Source organism: Gopherus evgoodei, chromosome 2, assembly GCF_007399415.2.
Source record: "Gopherus evgoodei ecotype Sinaloan lineage chromosome 2, rGopEvg1_v1.p, whole genome shotgun sequence".
NCBI lineage: Eukaryota > Metazoa > Chordata > Testudines > Testudinidae > Gopherus > Gopherus evgoodei.
Window position 1 is genome coordinate 248,697,306 of NC_044323.1, and position 15,906 is coordinate 248,713,211.

Consider the following 15,906-nt stretch of genomic DNA (forward strand, 5'->3'; position numbering starts at 1 on the left):
CTTTAACTGTTAGGTGGCATAAACTGAAGTACCCAGGAGAATGGAGTTCTGGGAAGAGTATGCGTAGGCTTCTGAAAGAATTTGGTGGTTCGGCAGATAGCTGAGGATAGTTTGACTGCAGACTCCAATTTCCCAAGGAGTTAGGCCAGATGGGAATGCTAGAGAGGGCAGAACTAGAAACACTGGACACTACTGTCATTCAGTTGGTTTGGAAGCACATGAGATCCAAAATTTGGGGCACAAATCAGCAGACTCGTGACTGTCCAAGTGGGGATTCAGCCAAGGCTGTAACAAATGTATTAGCTAAGCTACAGTTTATATTAAACTAAAAATAAAACATTATAACTGTCGTTGAGTAGGAGCTGGAACTGCAGTCCAAGAACCAGATGGTGATGAACTGCTTGCACATAACTTCTTGCCAGTGGGCCTCGTTCAGGTTCAAGGAAAGACTCTAGATGCTTCAGAGAATATCCAAGCAAGTTTACAGTAGGCACTTAAGGGATAATATGCTCCCAGCTAAAGTTTTCTTTCTCCTAACCCTTGTAGTTAGAGGTTGGCTTTAGCTCAGGATTTTATATAAATGTCCAATTCCTTTTTAAATCCTGCTAAGTTCTTGGCTTCAGTATCCTGTTGCAGTGAGGTGCATAGTACATATGCATCGTGTGTGGGGTATGGGAATTAATTTCAGCTCTGAATTTCCCAATTTTACATATCATTAAGTTTTTAATTAGCTTTTGTATTATGTAACAGTGAAGACCTTCATATGGGTGTTTTGCAGCTTAATTAGTTAATGTTTAAGTGCTTTAAGAACTCAGGGTGAAAGGTATGCCAGAAGTACCTTATTGAATTGATATGGTTTTCTAGTGCTATTTCCAGTTTCTTAATTTGGTATCCAAATAGTTTGAGAGGCCTGAATCTTTCATTGTATATACACATTTTTGTGTGTTAATGATTGGGATGAAGTTTCTTATTTAAACAAAGCTAGAAGTTTGTTACGCTGGCACATGTCCATATATTATAACTTGTCCAGGTAGCACTTAAAGCTCAAGTCTTGCTCTTGAGAGGCTCATACTGTGCTTCCTGATGCTTTTAGGTTGCACCTGTTAATTTTTGAAGTAAGTATCTATGTATATATATTTAATATTTAGTTCTTCTACATATTTCCAGATTAGCAGATGGCAGCACAATGTGTAACAAAGGTGGAGCTGACCATCGCCTGCAACAATCTCCTGGATAAAGATGTTGGTTCAAAGTCAGACCCTCTGTGTGTACTTCTCCATAATACAAGTGGGCAGCAGTGGTATGAGGTAGAGTATGACACTTTTCCTAGAATATTTTTAAACTACAGTCGGGCTAAATATTTCTAACAATGAAAATAGTGAGGTACTAGAGTTACTTTCAGTAGTTATGACTTACCAACTCTGCTAGATACTTCAGGTCAGAGAGAGAGTGTGTGTGTATCAATCACAGATGTAACCTGCTATTGAGCTGCACCATGCAAGTATAAGTTATGTCGTTCAGGTGTGAATTAGCCAACCCCTGAGCAACAGAAGTTACACCTACCTAAGCACCGGTGTGGACAGCACTATGTCAGCAGAGGAGCTTCTCCCAGCAACATAGTTAGCACTGCTTGCAGGGACTGAAGTAATTAAGTCGATGGGAGAGCTCTCTCCTGTCAGCATAGAGTGTCTGCACTGACAGAGCAGCTGCATTGATGCAGCTGTGCCGCTGTAAGCTCTGTGGTGTACCCATAGCTTAAGTGTAATTTCCTAGGGTGCCTGCTCTCTGCAGAGAGTGGACGGGAAGGCAGCAAGCCTTCTGGTGTACTGGAGGAGCTAATACAGAAGCAGCAACTGCTCTGTCTTCCAATGGAGTAGTTTGTGCTTGCCCCCAAAACTGCCAGTGCTGCCCTTTCTGATGACTTGATGTCTTCCTATTCTCTCATTGTTTGTTTCTTCTTGTCCAATGTGGTGATTTTCATCTGGACTTGTCAAGGTTTTTTCCGCACTTTGAACTTTAGAGTACAAGAAGTGGGGACCTGCATGAACGCTTCTAAGCTTAATTACTAGCTTAAATCTGGTACGCTGCCACCAGCCAGAATTTAGTGTCTGGCACACTTTTTTTTTTTTTTGTTCACCCAAAACCTTCCCTGGGGAACACAGATCAAAACTCTTTGGATCTTAAGGAGGAATTAACCATCCCTCCTTCTTCCCCCCCCACCAATCCCTGGTGAGTTTAGACCCAATCCCTTGGATCTTAAAACAAGGAAAAATCAATCAGGTTCTTAAAGAGAGCTTTTAATTAAAGAAAGAAAAGGTAAAAGTTATCTCTGTAAAATCAGGATGGAAAATGCTTTACAGGGTACTCAGATTCATGTAGACTAGAGGGACCCCCCCCCCACTTAGCCTGTAATTCAAAGTTACAGCAAACAGAGGTGAAAATCCTTCCAGCAAAAAGACACATTTACAAATTGAGAAAACAAACATGAGACTAATCCGCCTTGCCTGGCTACTACTTACAATTTTGAAAGATTGGGAAAAGCCTGGGTGTACGTCTGGTCCCTCTTATCCAAGAGTGAACAACGAACAAAACAAAAAGCACAAACAAAGACTTCTCTCCACCAAGATTTGAAAGTATCTTGTCCCCCTATTGGTCCTCTGATCAGGTGTCAGCCAGGTTTACTGAGCTTCTTAACCCTTTACAGGTAAAAGACATTAACCCTTAACCATCTGTTTATGACAGGACTACTAGATTTTTCAGATATTATTTCTGAGTTCATCTCTCCCAGCCTTCACTTTGGACAAAATGTTACATTTTATTTATGAAATGTCCAGAGGTGACTGCATTTCATTGGTGGGAGAACTGATCCTTAAATATGCCTTGTCTATCACACCTGGATTTTTTAAAATTTAGTTTGTAAAGTGCTTTGTTCTAGGATGAAATGAGTTCAGAAGTATATATTATACTTGCACCTAGCAGGGCTCTTGGAAGCCTAGCATGAGAGAGTAATCGATTTGCCCACCTGCATAGTTGATGAACATCTTGGTAATGTGACTTTTTTCTATCTGCAGGTTGATCGCACAGAAAGGGTTAAGAATTCCTTGAACCCGAAGTTTGCCAAGAGGTTCCTAATTGATTACTACTTTGAACTGGTTCAGAAGTTTAAATTTGGGATTTATGACATTGACAACAAAACCATTGATCTAAGCGATGATGACTTCCTGGGAGAATTTGAATGCACTCTGGGACAAGTGAGTTCAAACAGTGCTGAAGCTTGTACTACAGGAAATATGTTTGTGACTGGTTATTCCCAGCTCCCAGGGTGCCACCTGTACCACTTAGCCCGCCTGTTCCACCAGTCTAGGCTTCCTTACATTGTCCTGCTGAGCCAGGCCTTAATGCCGCCTCCGGCACACACACACAGATAGGGACTCACCCAGCTGCAGAAAGACAGATACTGAAATAAACACTGCATGGGAAGGCTTCAGCTAAGGAATGACCCAGCACTAAAGTGCATGCCTCCTCTGGAGTCTAAACCCAAAATTGTATTGTCTTGCGCTGCACAGAGAACTGTACAGCGTAAGTGCCTGAAATTTGCTTCCCCCTTCAGTATGGAGGAAGATAGGCACGTCTTTTTGCCCCCTCAGTTATGAATTAACTAATTAACTAATTTAGAGAACAAAAACAAGTTTATTAACTACAAAAGATAAGTGTTAGCAAACTGATCAAAGCAGGTTACTGAGCAAATAAAACAAACTCACAAACTAAGCTTAATACACTAAAGAAACTGGTTACAGGTAATAATTTCTCACCCTAAATGTTGCTTTAGGCAGATTGCAGAGGTCCTCGAAGGCAAGCTGCTCTTGCTTGCAGGTTAAAACTTGAGGTATTTCTTTCACAGGCCAAACACCCTTTCCAACCTGGACTCAATCCTTCTGTTCCCTTCCCCGCCCCCATCTCTCCCACCTTTGTCCTTATTTCTTAGAACTAATCTACACTGGCAGAGCTAAAACATTGCCGCAACAGCGCTTTAACGTGCCTTGTGTGGTCACGGTGGAGCGCTGGGAGAGAGGTCTCCCAGCACTCTTAAAAAAACAAAACAAACAAAACAGATCTCCATGAGATGCGTAGCTACCAGCGCTGGGACCATTGTCTACAAAGGTGCTTTACAGCGCTGAAACTTGCAGCACTCAGGGGTGTGTGTTTTCACACTCCTGAGTGAGAAAGTTGCAGTACTGTAAATTGCCAGTGTAGACGAGCCATTTGATGTTTCCAGCCATTATCCTGGGTGTGGATTCAGTGAAGAACAAACCCTGATTATGTCCCTCCCCTGCCTTAAATAAGTTTTACATAAGGCAGGAATCCTTTGTTTTCCAGTTTGGTTCCTCCCCACAAGTGGAAAAAATAGTGGTATTCTATCATGGAGTTCAGTACCAAGTTGGATGATCACATGACCCTGCAGTGTCAAAGCAGCCATAAGTCAAAGGACTTTGTAGCATCCCAGGAAGGTGGAAGATTAGCATCTTCAAAGACCCATTGTTCTCCCTAATGGTACATTGACTTGTCCCCAGCTAGCCAGCCAGACTGACTGCGTTCTGTCTGGTAGTCATTCCCCAGGTGCTGGAAACACTTTTTGTAGTACAGATGTATAGTCAGTATTCCTAAATGTAAATACAAAAATATCTGCATACAAATAGGATAATCACATTCGCCAAATCATAACCTTTCTAATTATCTTACCTGCCTATCATGCACAAAACATAGTTATGCTATAATATTATAACAATATTTCAATGAAGAATATGAGGTGTAGTGTCACAATGTTATTACCCCCTTTGATTTCTACTAAAACTATGTAATAGTAAGCTTACGTTAAGCTGTGCCTCTTTAATACATATTGACCTATAACCATGCTCATATGAGGGGTTAACACTCTTAAGTGAAGAATAAGAGTCTCTGCTAATTTTGTCAACACTTAAAATGCTGCAGTTACTTATGTGACTAGAGGAACTCTCCAGTTTTGGGGAGGTGGATTACTAATCAGAGGCAGTAGTTAGGTCAACAGGTGAATTCTCCCATCGACCTAGCACTGTTTACACTGAGGGTTAGGTCAGATAACCGCATTGCTCAAGTGTATGGATTTTTCACTAATTTCCTAATGTAGACCAGGCGTAAGAGTCTATGCAAGTTTTTGGCCACGGCTACACTTACAATTCTGCAGCGCTGGTAGTTACAGCTGTGTTCGTACAGCTGTGTAGGGCCAGCGCTGCAGTGTGGCCACACTGACAGCTACCAGCGCTGCAGTGTGGCCACATTTGCAGCACTTGCAGCGCTGTTGGGAGTGGTGCATTATGGGCAGCTATCCCACAGAGCACCTCGTCCCATTTTGGCGCTGTGGCTTGTGGGAAGGGGACGGAAGGGTGCGGGTCTTTCTGCTTCCTGTTCCAACGCCCCGTGGTGCTTTGCTCACATTCCAAGCAGTTTGGCGGCATTGTGAGACTGCAGCGCAATTTCTGTTACAAATGGAGCCCGAGCTGCTGAGGACCTTGCTGATGAATGTTGCCAGCACATCACGCATGGCAGTGGAGCTATTCCTTCAGCTGCAAAGTGACAGTGAGGAGTCAGACGATGATATTGATTCGCCTGACGCTGAAGACAGTAAATTGCTTGTGGCAGTAACAGACGTGCTCAGCACCGTGGAACGGTGCCTTTGGGCTCGGGAAATGAGCACTGAGTGGTGGGATCACATCGTCCTGCAAGCCTGGGATGACGAGCAGTGGCTGCAGAACTTTTGGATGAGAAAAGCCACTTTCATGGGACTGTGTGCTGAGCTCGCCCCTACCCTGCGTCGCAGGGACACGAGATTGAGAGCTACCCTGCCAGTGGAGAAGCGGGTGGCTATTGCAGTCTGGAAGCTGGCAACTCCAGACAGCTACCGATCAATGGCGAACCAGTTTGGAGTGGGAAAGTCCACCGTTGGAATAGTGCTGATGCAAGTTTGCACAGCCATTAATCGCACCCTGCTAAGAAGAACTGTGACTCTGGGGAACGTGCAGGACATTGTGGATGGCTTTGCACAAATGGGTTTCCCTAACTGTGGAGGGGCAATAGATGGGACGCATATTCCTATTCTGGCACCACCCCACCTGGCATCAGAGTACATTAATCGCAAGGGGTATTTCTCTGTGGTTCTCCAAGCGCTTGTGGATCACCGTGGGCGTTTCACTGACCTTTACTCAGGATGGCCTGGAAAGGTGCATGATGCACGCATCTTTTGGAACAGTGCCGTGTTCAGGAAGCTGATGGCCAGGACTTTTTTCCCAGACCGCAAGATCACAGTGATCCTTGGAGACCCCGCTTACCCCTTAACGCCATGGCTCATGAAACTGTATACAGGGAAGCTTGACAGGAGCAAGGACCGGTTCAACTACAGGCTGAGCCAGTGCAGAATGACTGTGGAGTGTGCTTTTGGCCGTTTGAAAGCCCGCTGGCGTTGTCTTTATGGGAAGCTAAACTTGGGGGAAAGCAGCATCTCCGCTGTTATATCCACGTGCTGTACCCTCCATAATATTTGTGAAGGGAAGGGTGAAAGATTCAGTGAGGAATGGACCTCCGAGGTTCGACAACTAGAGGCTGAATTTGCACAGCCAGAGAGCAGGGCTACTAGAGAGGCCCAGCAAAGGGCTTCAAGGATTAGGGATGCCTTAAGGGAGCAATTTGGTGTTGAGAGCCAACAGTAATGTTTGGTGCCTTTGCTGTGCTCGTTTTTCCCTTGGGGTACAGTATTTACCACTTTCTGCAATAATAAAAACTATTGTAAAAGCCATTAAATCCTTTATTCAAAATACAGTACATAAAAGGGCAGGGGGGTAGGGTGGTGGACTGTACATCCAGAGGTTTGAATATGTCCTGTTTGGATTGCTGTTCAATGTCTGCTGCACTTCAGGATTAATATGCTGCAGTGTCATGGGGGTGGAGTGCGCAGGGTGAGGATTGTAGTTATCAGGGCTGGTAGGTGATCGTACAGGTGTTGGGGGCAGCTGGGGGTAGTAAGAAACAGGCTGATGGAGAAGGGTGTTTTGTGCAAATACTGGGGAACAAGAAAGAGAGCTTTGGGAGGGGTGTGGGTTACCAAGGTACAGATCTGCCTGCATGGCTACGAGAGACTCGAAAGAGTCAGTTTGGCGAGCCAGGAGGCTTATCAACTGCTTCGAGGTTTTTCTGGTAGCCAATTCCTTTCTCCTGCTTTCTGTTTGCCTGCCTCCACTCATGCATTTTCTCTCTCCATTCCTGCGTCTTCCTACTTTCTCTGGCGTACTGATTCATAACTGCTTTGATCAATTCTTCTTTTGATTTTCGCGGATTTTTCCTCAAGTTCTGCAAGCGACGGGCAGGCGGTGATCCGGCTGCATTATTCAAGGTCACTTAAAAAAACATAGATAGAAACATGTAATACACAGAGGCTACATTGTTTATTATCACACAGTGAAGGAGTTTGTAGACTTTTTGTAGCATCATTCCCACATACCTAACATAGCACAGAGAGGCCACGGAAGCAAAGGCGTGGCGAGCAATGGGGTGAGTGTTTCTGCCCCGACTTCACCTGGGAAAGGGAACTGCCTGATGGCTCACTGGGGTTTCTCTGCACTGGGTAGAGGGAGCTGGGGGCCTGCACAGGGGACAGGAGGGAACAGGAAGCTGCCAACCTGCAAGGGGGGGGGGCGGGCCGGGAAGCTGCCGACCTGCAAGGGGGGGGAACCGCGGACCTGGCGCCCTGCACTGAGCAGTATCCCTACATTATCAACAGGGTTTCCTACTGCCAGATATATCACTGCTGCATGGTACCTGGGAAGAGAGGGAGGGTCTTCTACAGCAATGTGGATTCCGCCCTGGTCCCTATGCAGCTTGCCTGTGTGCAGCAATGGTCCCCCCACCCCTCGCGGCACAGTGACTCGGACGAGTTAGCCTGACCAGGACAAGGACCACGGTGGTTCTCCCTATAAACTTGCGCAAGCACATTGCCCACGCTCTGGCTGCAAGTTTTCAAGAGATTACCAAGGCCGATTACAGAGACGTGATAGAGCAAAACAATGGGCTATTCCACATTTAGGCATGCATGCAGGCAGCCATAACCCAAACCGTCCTCTCCCAAAACATAAAATCTGCTTACCCGGAACACGCTCCTCTGCTTCTTCTTCACCAACAACTTCCAGCTGCTGCGACTGGCTAGCCTCCTCCTGGCTTGAGAAGAGCTCCTGGCTGCATGCATCCTGGGACTCTGGGGTGTCTCCCTCCACCCCAGTAGCCTCACTCTCTGCTTCATCTACACCTTCCTCCACTTCTCCCTGCTCTGAACTCTCCATCATGCTTCTAGGATTGGCAGTGGGGTCACACCCAAGTATGGCATCCAGCTCCTTGTAAAAGCGGCAGGTTGTGGGGGCAGCTCCTGAGCAGCGATTTCCCTCACGGGCTTTGCAATAGGCACTGCGCAGCTCCTTTATTTTTACCCTGCACTGCAACGCATCCCGTTCATGGCCCCTTAGCAGCAAGGACTTTGATATCTGCCCATAGGTATCATAATTTCTCCAGCTGGAGCGCAGCTGTGACTGCACAGCTTCCTCACCCCAAATACTGAGGTCCTGCAGCTCGGAACTGTTCCATGCTGGGGCTCATTTGGGGCGTGGAGGCATGGTCGCTGATTGATTGATTGCACTCCACACCTGGCTGAGCAAACAGGAAGGGGATTTTTAAAATTCCCAGGGCATTTAAAGGGGGGGGTCAGCTGAGCCCAGGGCAGTGGAGTGTGAAACAATTACCAGAGTGGCTGAAAAGGTATGCTGGGATACCTCCTTATACCCCAGAGGCCAATAAAAGCACTGGTGGTGTCCACACTTGCTGACCAGCGCTGCATCACCAGTGCTGGAATCGCTACACCCGAGGTAGACCAAGTGTACAGCAACCAGGGAGTTGCAGCACTGGCTGTGCTTTGTAAGTGTGGCCACGTCCTGAGTTGCAGCGCTGTAACCCCCTCACCAGCGCTGCAACTCTCCAGTGTAGCCAAGCCCTTTGTTTTTGTCTCAGTTCAGCACATAAGATCATTCTGTGAGCAATCATCTTGAAGGTTTGTCTAATGTATGCTAGTCGCTGTAGAATGAGAGAATATTCTATCTCTGTCACAAGGAGGTGAGATCTTTTATCAGACCAATTTCTGTTGGTGAGAGAGACCAGATTCTGAGATCTTCTTCAGGTCTGGGAAACGTACTCAGAGCGTCACAGCTAAATACAAGGTGGTACAGACTGTTTAGCATGAGTAGTTAACACACATTTCAAGGAACCATTCAAGTGACCTATTTACACTTCTCTAGTCATGTTGTGGGGGGGGGGGGAGGGGAAGAGACTGAGGGGAAGGGTTTAAATGAGTTATAGATTGTTCTAAGAAGCCATAAATCCAGGATCTCTATTCAGTCCATGATTTTCAGTATGTAGCAAAACTGTGAAATTAAGCTCTCAGGCCCAACTTTAGAAGGTTTTGTTCAGATTTCCCTTGAGAATAAGGACTGAGAGGTCAGGTATAGAGTGATTTGCTTTGTGAAAAGCATTCACCTGAAGGTGATAAGGTACTTTTTGTGTTTTTATCACTTTTCTGCATGAGTTGATTCAAGAGCATAGCGGTTCTCTGGTTTCACCCACATAGTTGTTGTTGTTGGGGCATTTAGTGCATTTGAGGAGGTGTACACTTCATGTTGTGATAGGCATGTGAAGGTCCCATGAATCTTAACACCCTCCACAACACATGGTCTCGATAATGCTAGCAGTAGAGATATGTCTTCAGCTTTTGCATCTGTTGTTGTGGCAGAGTCTGGCGCCACTTTCAGTTGACGCGTCCTGGTATTGTGGGGGGCTTGTTTTTGATAATGAGCTTGGGGGGGGGGGGGATTGTTTGTTTGAAGGCCAGAAATAGGGGTTCAGAAAAGATTTCTTTTTGAATGTGGTTCCCATCGAGTGTGTGTTGTGATTCTGATGATAACCCATATTGGTACCGTGGGGGTGATAGGTGGAAACTAGGGGTGTGTGATCAGAGAAAGTTTTATTTCTGTATTGAAGCAGGTTCTGCTGTTTGGGTTATTTGGGTGGGCCATTCCCTAGTGATCCAATTCTCTGATGGAGTGTCTTTGTTTGGTGAAGGCAGTTTTAAGTGTGTTTTTTATCCTAGACATTCTCCTGTGAGCATATTCTGTGGTATCTAAGTGCCTGGCTGTAGAAAACAGATTTCTTGGTATGTTTGGGGTAGTTACTGGACCTCTGAAGGTAGATGTGGTGATCCATGGGTCTTTTTTATATTGTTGTCTGTAAGATTTCATTGTTGAAGCTGATCTTGGTGTCCAGGAAGTTAATGCTAGTGTGGGCATGTTTTAGAGAGAGGTTTATGTATTGGTGGTAGTTGCTGAAGGTGTGGTGAAAACCTGAGCTAGTTTAAGTGTCTGTCCAGAGGATGAAAATATCATCTATGTATCTCAGGTATCTCATTGGTTTCATGCTTGTTTGTCCAGAAATTCTTCAAGGCGCCCATGAAAAGGTTGGCATATTTAGAAGCCATCCTAGTACCATGGCTGTAATTATGCAGATTTCTGTGTAGAGGTGGACTAAAAATAAATGAGAAATTATAGTTAGTCACTACCATCCAGAATATCCAAATGCTTGTAGAGTCCAAACGGCTGTTGCCATAAATCCTATAGTAACTATAAATCAATACCTTAAAGCATTGTATGTTTTCTGAAACTTTTATCAGTGTTACAGCAGCCTGATACCCTTCCTTTCTGCCAGATCAAAAACAAGATCATGTGGCATGATGGCAAAACATTGCAAACATCAGTAAATTATATGAATTGCTAATTTTGAAGGTTTTTTTTTAATGAGATCAGATTCCAGTGCATCTGAGCTAACTTAGGCCTTGGCTACACTGGCACTTTACAGCGCTGCAACTTTCACGCTCAGGAGTTTGAAAAAACACCCCCCCCGAGCGCTGCAAGATACCACGCTGTAAAGCCTCAGTGTAATCAGCGCTGCAAGCTACGCCTATAGAGGATGTGGTTTACGTGCAGTGCTGGGAGAGCGCTCTCTCCCAGCACTAGCGCTCCGACCACACTCACACTTCAAAGTGCTGCCACGGCAGCGCTTTGAAATTTCAAGTGTAGCCATACCCTTAGCAGATCCGATTCTGGGATTAGAGGGAGGGCAATAATTTCAGGTATTTTTAGAAAAACTCAAATATCTTATCTACCTACAGGAAGAACTCCTTCTCTGCACTTGCTCGCTTGCGTAGATAACAGGCATCTAATTGGAGAGTGAAACTATGGAATTCAAAGTTGCCAGCTTTTCTACTCGAGCTTCTGCTAGAAGTAAAATTTAGAGATTCCAAGATGGGGAAACTAACAGCTCATTGCTGAAAGTTATTTATGAAGGTTCTTGTTGCTGTCATTACTGTTTTGCTTCAGTGAGAGACTAAGAAAAGTAAATTTATCTTCCTGTTAATGTTGTTACTCAATGCAGTTTGTTCTGTGTTTGAGATAAAATTATGAAAGGAATCTTTGCAAGAAGTTTGGTCTCTCTGGTCTCCTCACATTCTTTTAACAGATCTGTCTTCCCCTCCCCTTCCCCTCCCCCCCCAAAACAAAAAAACAAAAAAACAAAACTGAGTTCTAGCAGATGTTCAACCTCAAATTCTGAATGTAGGTAAAATAACAAAATGAAACATAAACATACTCTGTATCTTTTAGACCGGCATATAAAACAAAAATGCACGCTTAAATTATTTGCCATATCTATAAATCCAAATACAATGTGTCAAGAACTAAGGGATAGCCTAATCTCTCAATTTCAGGCATCCTCCCTGCCAGATGTAGATGTAGATATGGAGCGGGAGGTATAGGTGTATCATGTCAGATACAAGCAATCTTTAGCAGTTATTCAGGAAAAGTCCTTATTCTACTGTTGAAATTATTGATAGATGAAGGATTTCTTGTTTATCTTAACCTGGTTTTTTACTTCTACCATTAGTCAAAGTTGCATATAGGTTCATATCTTTAAATATTATCCAAACATATTGAAGGCTATAAGAAATAAAAGTAATGCTGGAGTTCTCATGGTAGAATAATTTTCTAAAATGGAACATGCAACACCACCTGTTGTTTGTTTGTTTGTTTTTCAGTGCAAAAAACTGTTTAATTGTCAAGAGCTATTACTACAATTTAACTTTTGTTTTGACAGATAGTCTCCAGCAAGACGCTGACAAGACCATTAATGTTTAAAAATGGTAAACCTGCAGGGAAAGGAAGCATTACGGTAGGATACCTGGCTTTCTCCTTCTAGCATATAGCCCATAAGTTGTTTCTCTTACTGAGTTAAATGTATTCTATCACATTATAGTAATGGGAATATTTGTTTCACAGCTGGCTGTTTGCATCTTTCAATTTACAAAACAGTACTTCTGTGTTAATTTTAATTATCAAAATCAAATAGTCTTCAGAGGCTCAAATAATGACTTAATCAGTTTCAAATAAACTCAAGTGGTGAACTTTTTTAAACCACAAAAATCAAATTTTCTTTCAATTTCTTATCCCTCAGTCCTGAGCAAATGTGGACTCTTATTAATTTTTATTTTCTTCCCAAATTATTTTCCTTTCATCTCAAACTGCATTCTACATAAACAGTATTAGGATAGAAGTCTAATGAAGTGTCATGATGCCAGTGTGCTAACTAGATAAATGGCTAATATTTAGTGGTAACCACAGTAGGCATGTCAAGAGCTTTACAAGTAATTAAGGCAGTCTGTGTCCTGAGCAATATATAATCTTTTTGGCAGAAAACAGCAAGGGGTTACACCAAAAGGGTAACTAGATAATGGAATTGAGACACAAGCGTTAACATTCCTGATCTTTACTGTTTTTTCTGAAATAATAGGTCTATTTAAAGTTATCCATCTTTAGGGCTACTTTGCAGTTTTATTATTGTTTTAGCTGTTAGGTTAATGAGCAAACACTAGCATATATACACTTATGGGGTTATCAAGCAGTGAATGGTAGAACTGTAGATTTGGCAACCGATAAGAATATAAGCAACAACCATGCTGGCATTGAAGGGTATTTCTTGGTGCAAGAGCTATTGACTGGATGGAGAGCACATTAATATCTTTATTTTTGGGGTCAGTTTTGCAGCATCAGTAGGGGCTGTACTATGGTGGCTAGAGATATTCGGTTAATATAAACTGTAAGGCCAGAAGGGAATCTCATGATCGTTTAGTCTGACAACTTGTACTTCACAGGTCACATAACCTCACTCAGCCTGTCCTGTGCAGAGTTACTGAAATTCTCAAATCTTGAATTAAAGATTTCAAGTTACAGAGAATCTGCCATTTACAGTAGTTCAAACCAGCAAGTTACCCATATTCTATGCTGCAGAGGAAGGCAAACCCCCCAGGAGCTCTGCTAATCTGACCTAGGGGAAAATTCCTTCTTGACCCCAAATATGGTGGTCTGTTAGACCTTGAGCATATGGACGAACCCCACCAACCAGACACCTAGGAAAGAATTTTCTGTAGTTACTCGGAGTCCTCCCTGTCTCGTCCCATCTCCAGCCATTGGGGATATTTGCTAATAGCAGCTGCAGATCTGCTATGCGCCATTGTAAGCAGTCTCATTATACTGTTCCCTCCATAAACTTATTAAGCTCAGTCTTGAAACAAGTTTTTTCCCTCATTACTCCCCTTGGAAAGCTGTTCCAGAACTTCACTCCTCTGATGGCTAAAACCTTCATCTAATTTCAAGCCTAACATTATTGATGGCCAGTTTATATCCATTTGTTCTTGTGCCAGCTTTGTCCCTTAACTTCTCTCCTTCGCTAGTGTTTATCCATCTAATGTATTTCTAGAAAGCAGTCATCTCCCTCAGCTTTCATTTGGTTAAGCTAAAGAAGCCAAGGTCCTTAAATCTCCTCTTGTAAGGTAGTTTCTCTATTCCTCTGATCATCCTAGGAGCTCTTCTTTTCACCTGCTCCATGTTTAAGAAAGATGAATTCAAACTGGAAGATCAGAATTTCACATAGTATTCCAGTTGAGATTTCACCAGTGCCTTGTATAATGGTAATACTTTCCTATCTCTACTAAAAATACCTTGGCTGACGCATCCTAGGATTGCGTTAGTCTTTTTCACTGCCATATCATATTGGTGGCTCATAGTCGTTCTGTAATTGACCTGGGTGTATTGGTTATTCTCCTTCTCTGTTGTATCCAACTGATATTTCTCCAGCTTATAGCAAAAATTCATGTATTAAAGACTAACAACAAGCGCTTTCACTTTGCACTATTACATTTAATCCCATTTCTATTACTCCTGTTTTCAAAGTTCTCCAAGTCATCTTATATGATGTTCTGGTCCTCCTCTATATGAGTAATACCTCCCAACATTGTAATTTCATTATCACACTTCTGCTTTTTTGTGCCAAGATCGTTAATTAAAATGTTAAATTAGATTGACCACAAGACAGATACCCGAGGAACTTCACCAGTTATCTCCTTCCAGCCTGACATTTTGCTTTTCAGCATGACTCATTGTAGTCTCCTCTTTAACAAAGTCTTTACCCACATTTCGATTCTCATATTAATCCCCATCTTCTCCATTTTAATTTCCCATGTGGATCTGTATCAGATGCCTTACTAAAATCCAGGTAGATTAGATCTACTGCATTTCTTTGTCTAGAAAATGAGTTACCGTCTCAAAAAAGGAAAAAAGGCAGGTTGGTCTGGCACAATCTACTTTTTATAAAACCATGTTGTGTTTTTATCCCAATTATTGTTTACCTCTATGTCCTTAACTACTTTCTCTCTCAATTTGTTCCAAGACCTTGTATTTACTGAGGTCAAACTAACAGGCCTGTAGTTTCCTGGATCGCTTGGTTGTCATGGCTTATGGCAAGTTCTATCTTTGATTCCCTTACTTGGTCTCTCTGTGGGCACCCGAATCCAAGTGACAGGTCTGTACTTCTTTCATGCTTGAATCCTGCAACTCACACCACTTTTAGGCCGGGTCCCCAGGTCACAGCACCCATATTCATCAACTGTATCCTTGGCAGGTCCACTTGGGTTTTGGCTCCTGCTTTGACTTCTCTCCAGGAAGTGACAGAACACCTTGTTGAAAACAGTGTGATTTATTTATATGGACACAACAAAGGGAGAGGGAAAAAATTCAAACAGAAGATAATATGCATAAAGATCTTACCTAAACTTTAGCCTTTCCTTGCAGTTTAGGTAACCGCCATCCCAGTAATCCCCCAGCATTGGAGAGTGCAGCCTCCACCCCTCTGTGTGACCCTTCAGTTACTGTGGTTCCCTCCCCCCACCCCCAAGTTCACTGGTAGTCTTTTATCCGTTTCAAAGGCTCTGTGTTTGCTGTGAAGCAACACAATCTGGTTAGTTCGGCTTATGCTTCTTCCCAGGTGGGACAGAGGCAAACTTCCAGCAATGGATTCAGTGTATCTGAGCGCCAGCATTTGGCGCTGTCTGCAACCATTGTCTGGGTTCCAAAGCTAAGGGCATGTCTGCACTTATAGTGCTGCAGCAGTGCAACTGCACCCTGCACCACCATAGCACTGATTGGAGCATTCCCGTGCAGGTACTCCGCCTCCCCGAGAGGCAGTAGCTGCGTTGACAGGAGAAGCCTTCTTGTCAATACAGTGCTGCCTGCAATGGGGAGATGAGTCAATATAACTACGTCGTTCAGGGATATGGAGCGACGTAGTTCATACCAACATAAGTTTGTAGAGTAGACCAGTGCTAACAAAGACTTATTTAGCTTTACCTTTTAGCCAGCATCAAAATAACCACCAAACTCACTGGGAGAAAGAAAGATGAAT

The 15,906-nt window shown here is 43.6% G+C and overlaps 1 protein-coding gene across 4 annotated transcripts in view; it reads left to right on the plus strand.

The window, feature by feature from the left end:
* The window catches only part of CPNE3 (copine 3), a 76,567-nt gene that overhangs the window by 30,876 nt on the left and 29,785 nt on the right, over positions 1-15,906 (plus strand). For 2 of the 4 annotated variants that reach the window (XM_030553403.1, XM_030553406.1), the window contains exons 2-4: positions 1,168-1,307; positions 3,072-3,251; positions 12,268-12,342. In XM_030553403.1, coding sequence (XP_030409263.1) covers positions 1,176-1,307; positions 3,072-3,251; positions 12,268-12,342 — 387 coding nt within the window. In that variant the 5' untranslated portion in view covers positions 1,168-1,175. Of the gene's footprint in view, positions 1-359; positions 487-1,167; positions 1,308-3,071; positions 3,252-12,267; positions 12,343-15,906 lie in introns of all 4 variants that reach the window. The other 2 variants (XM_030553404.1, XM_030553405.1) reach the window with 2 other exon arrangements.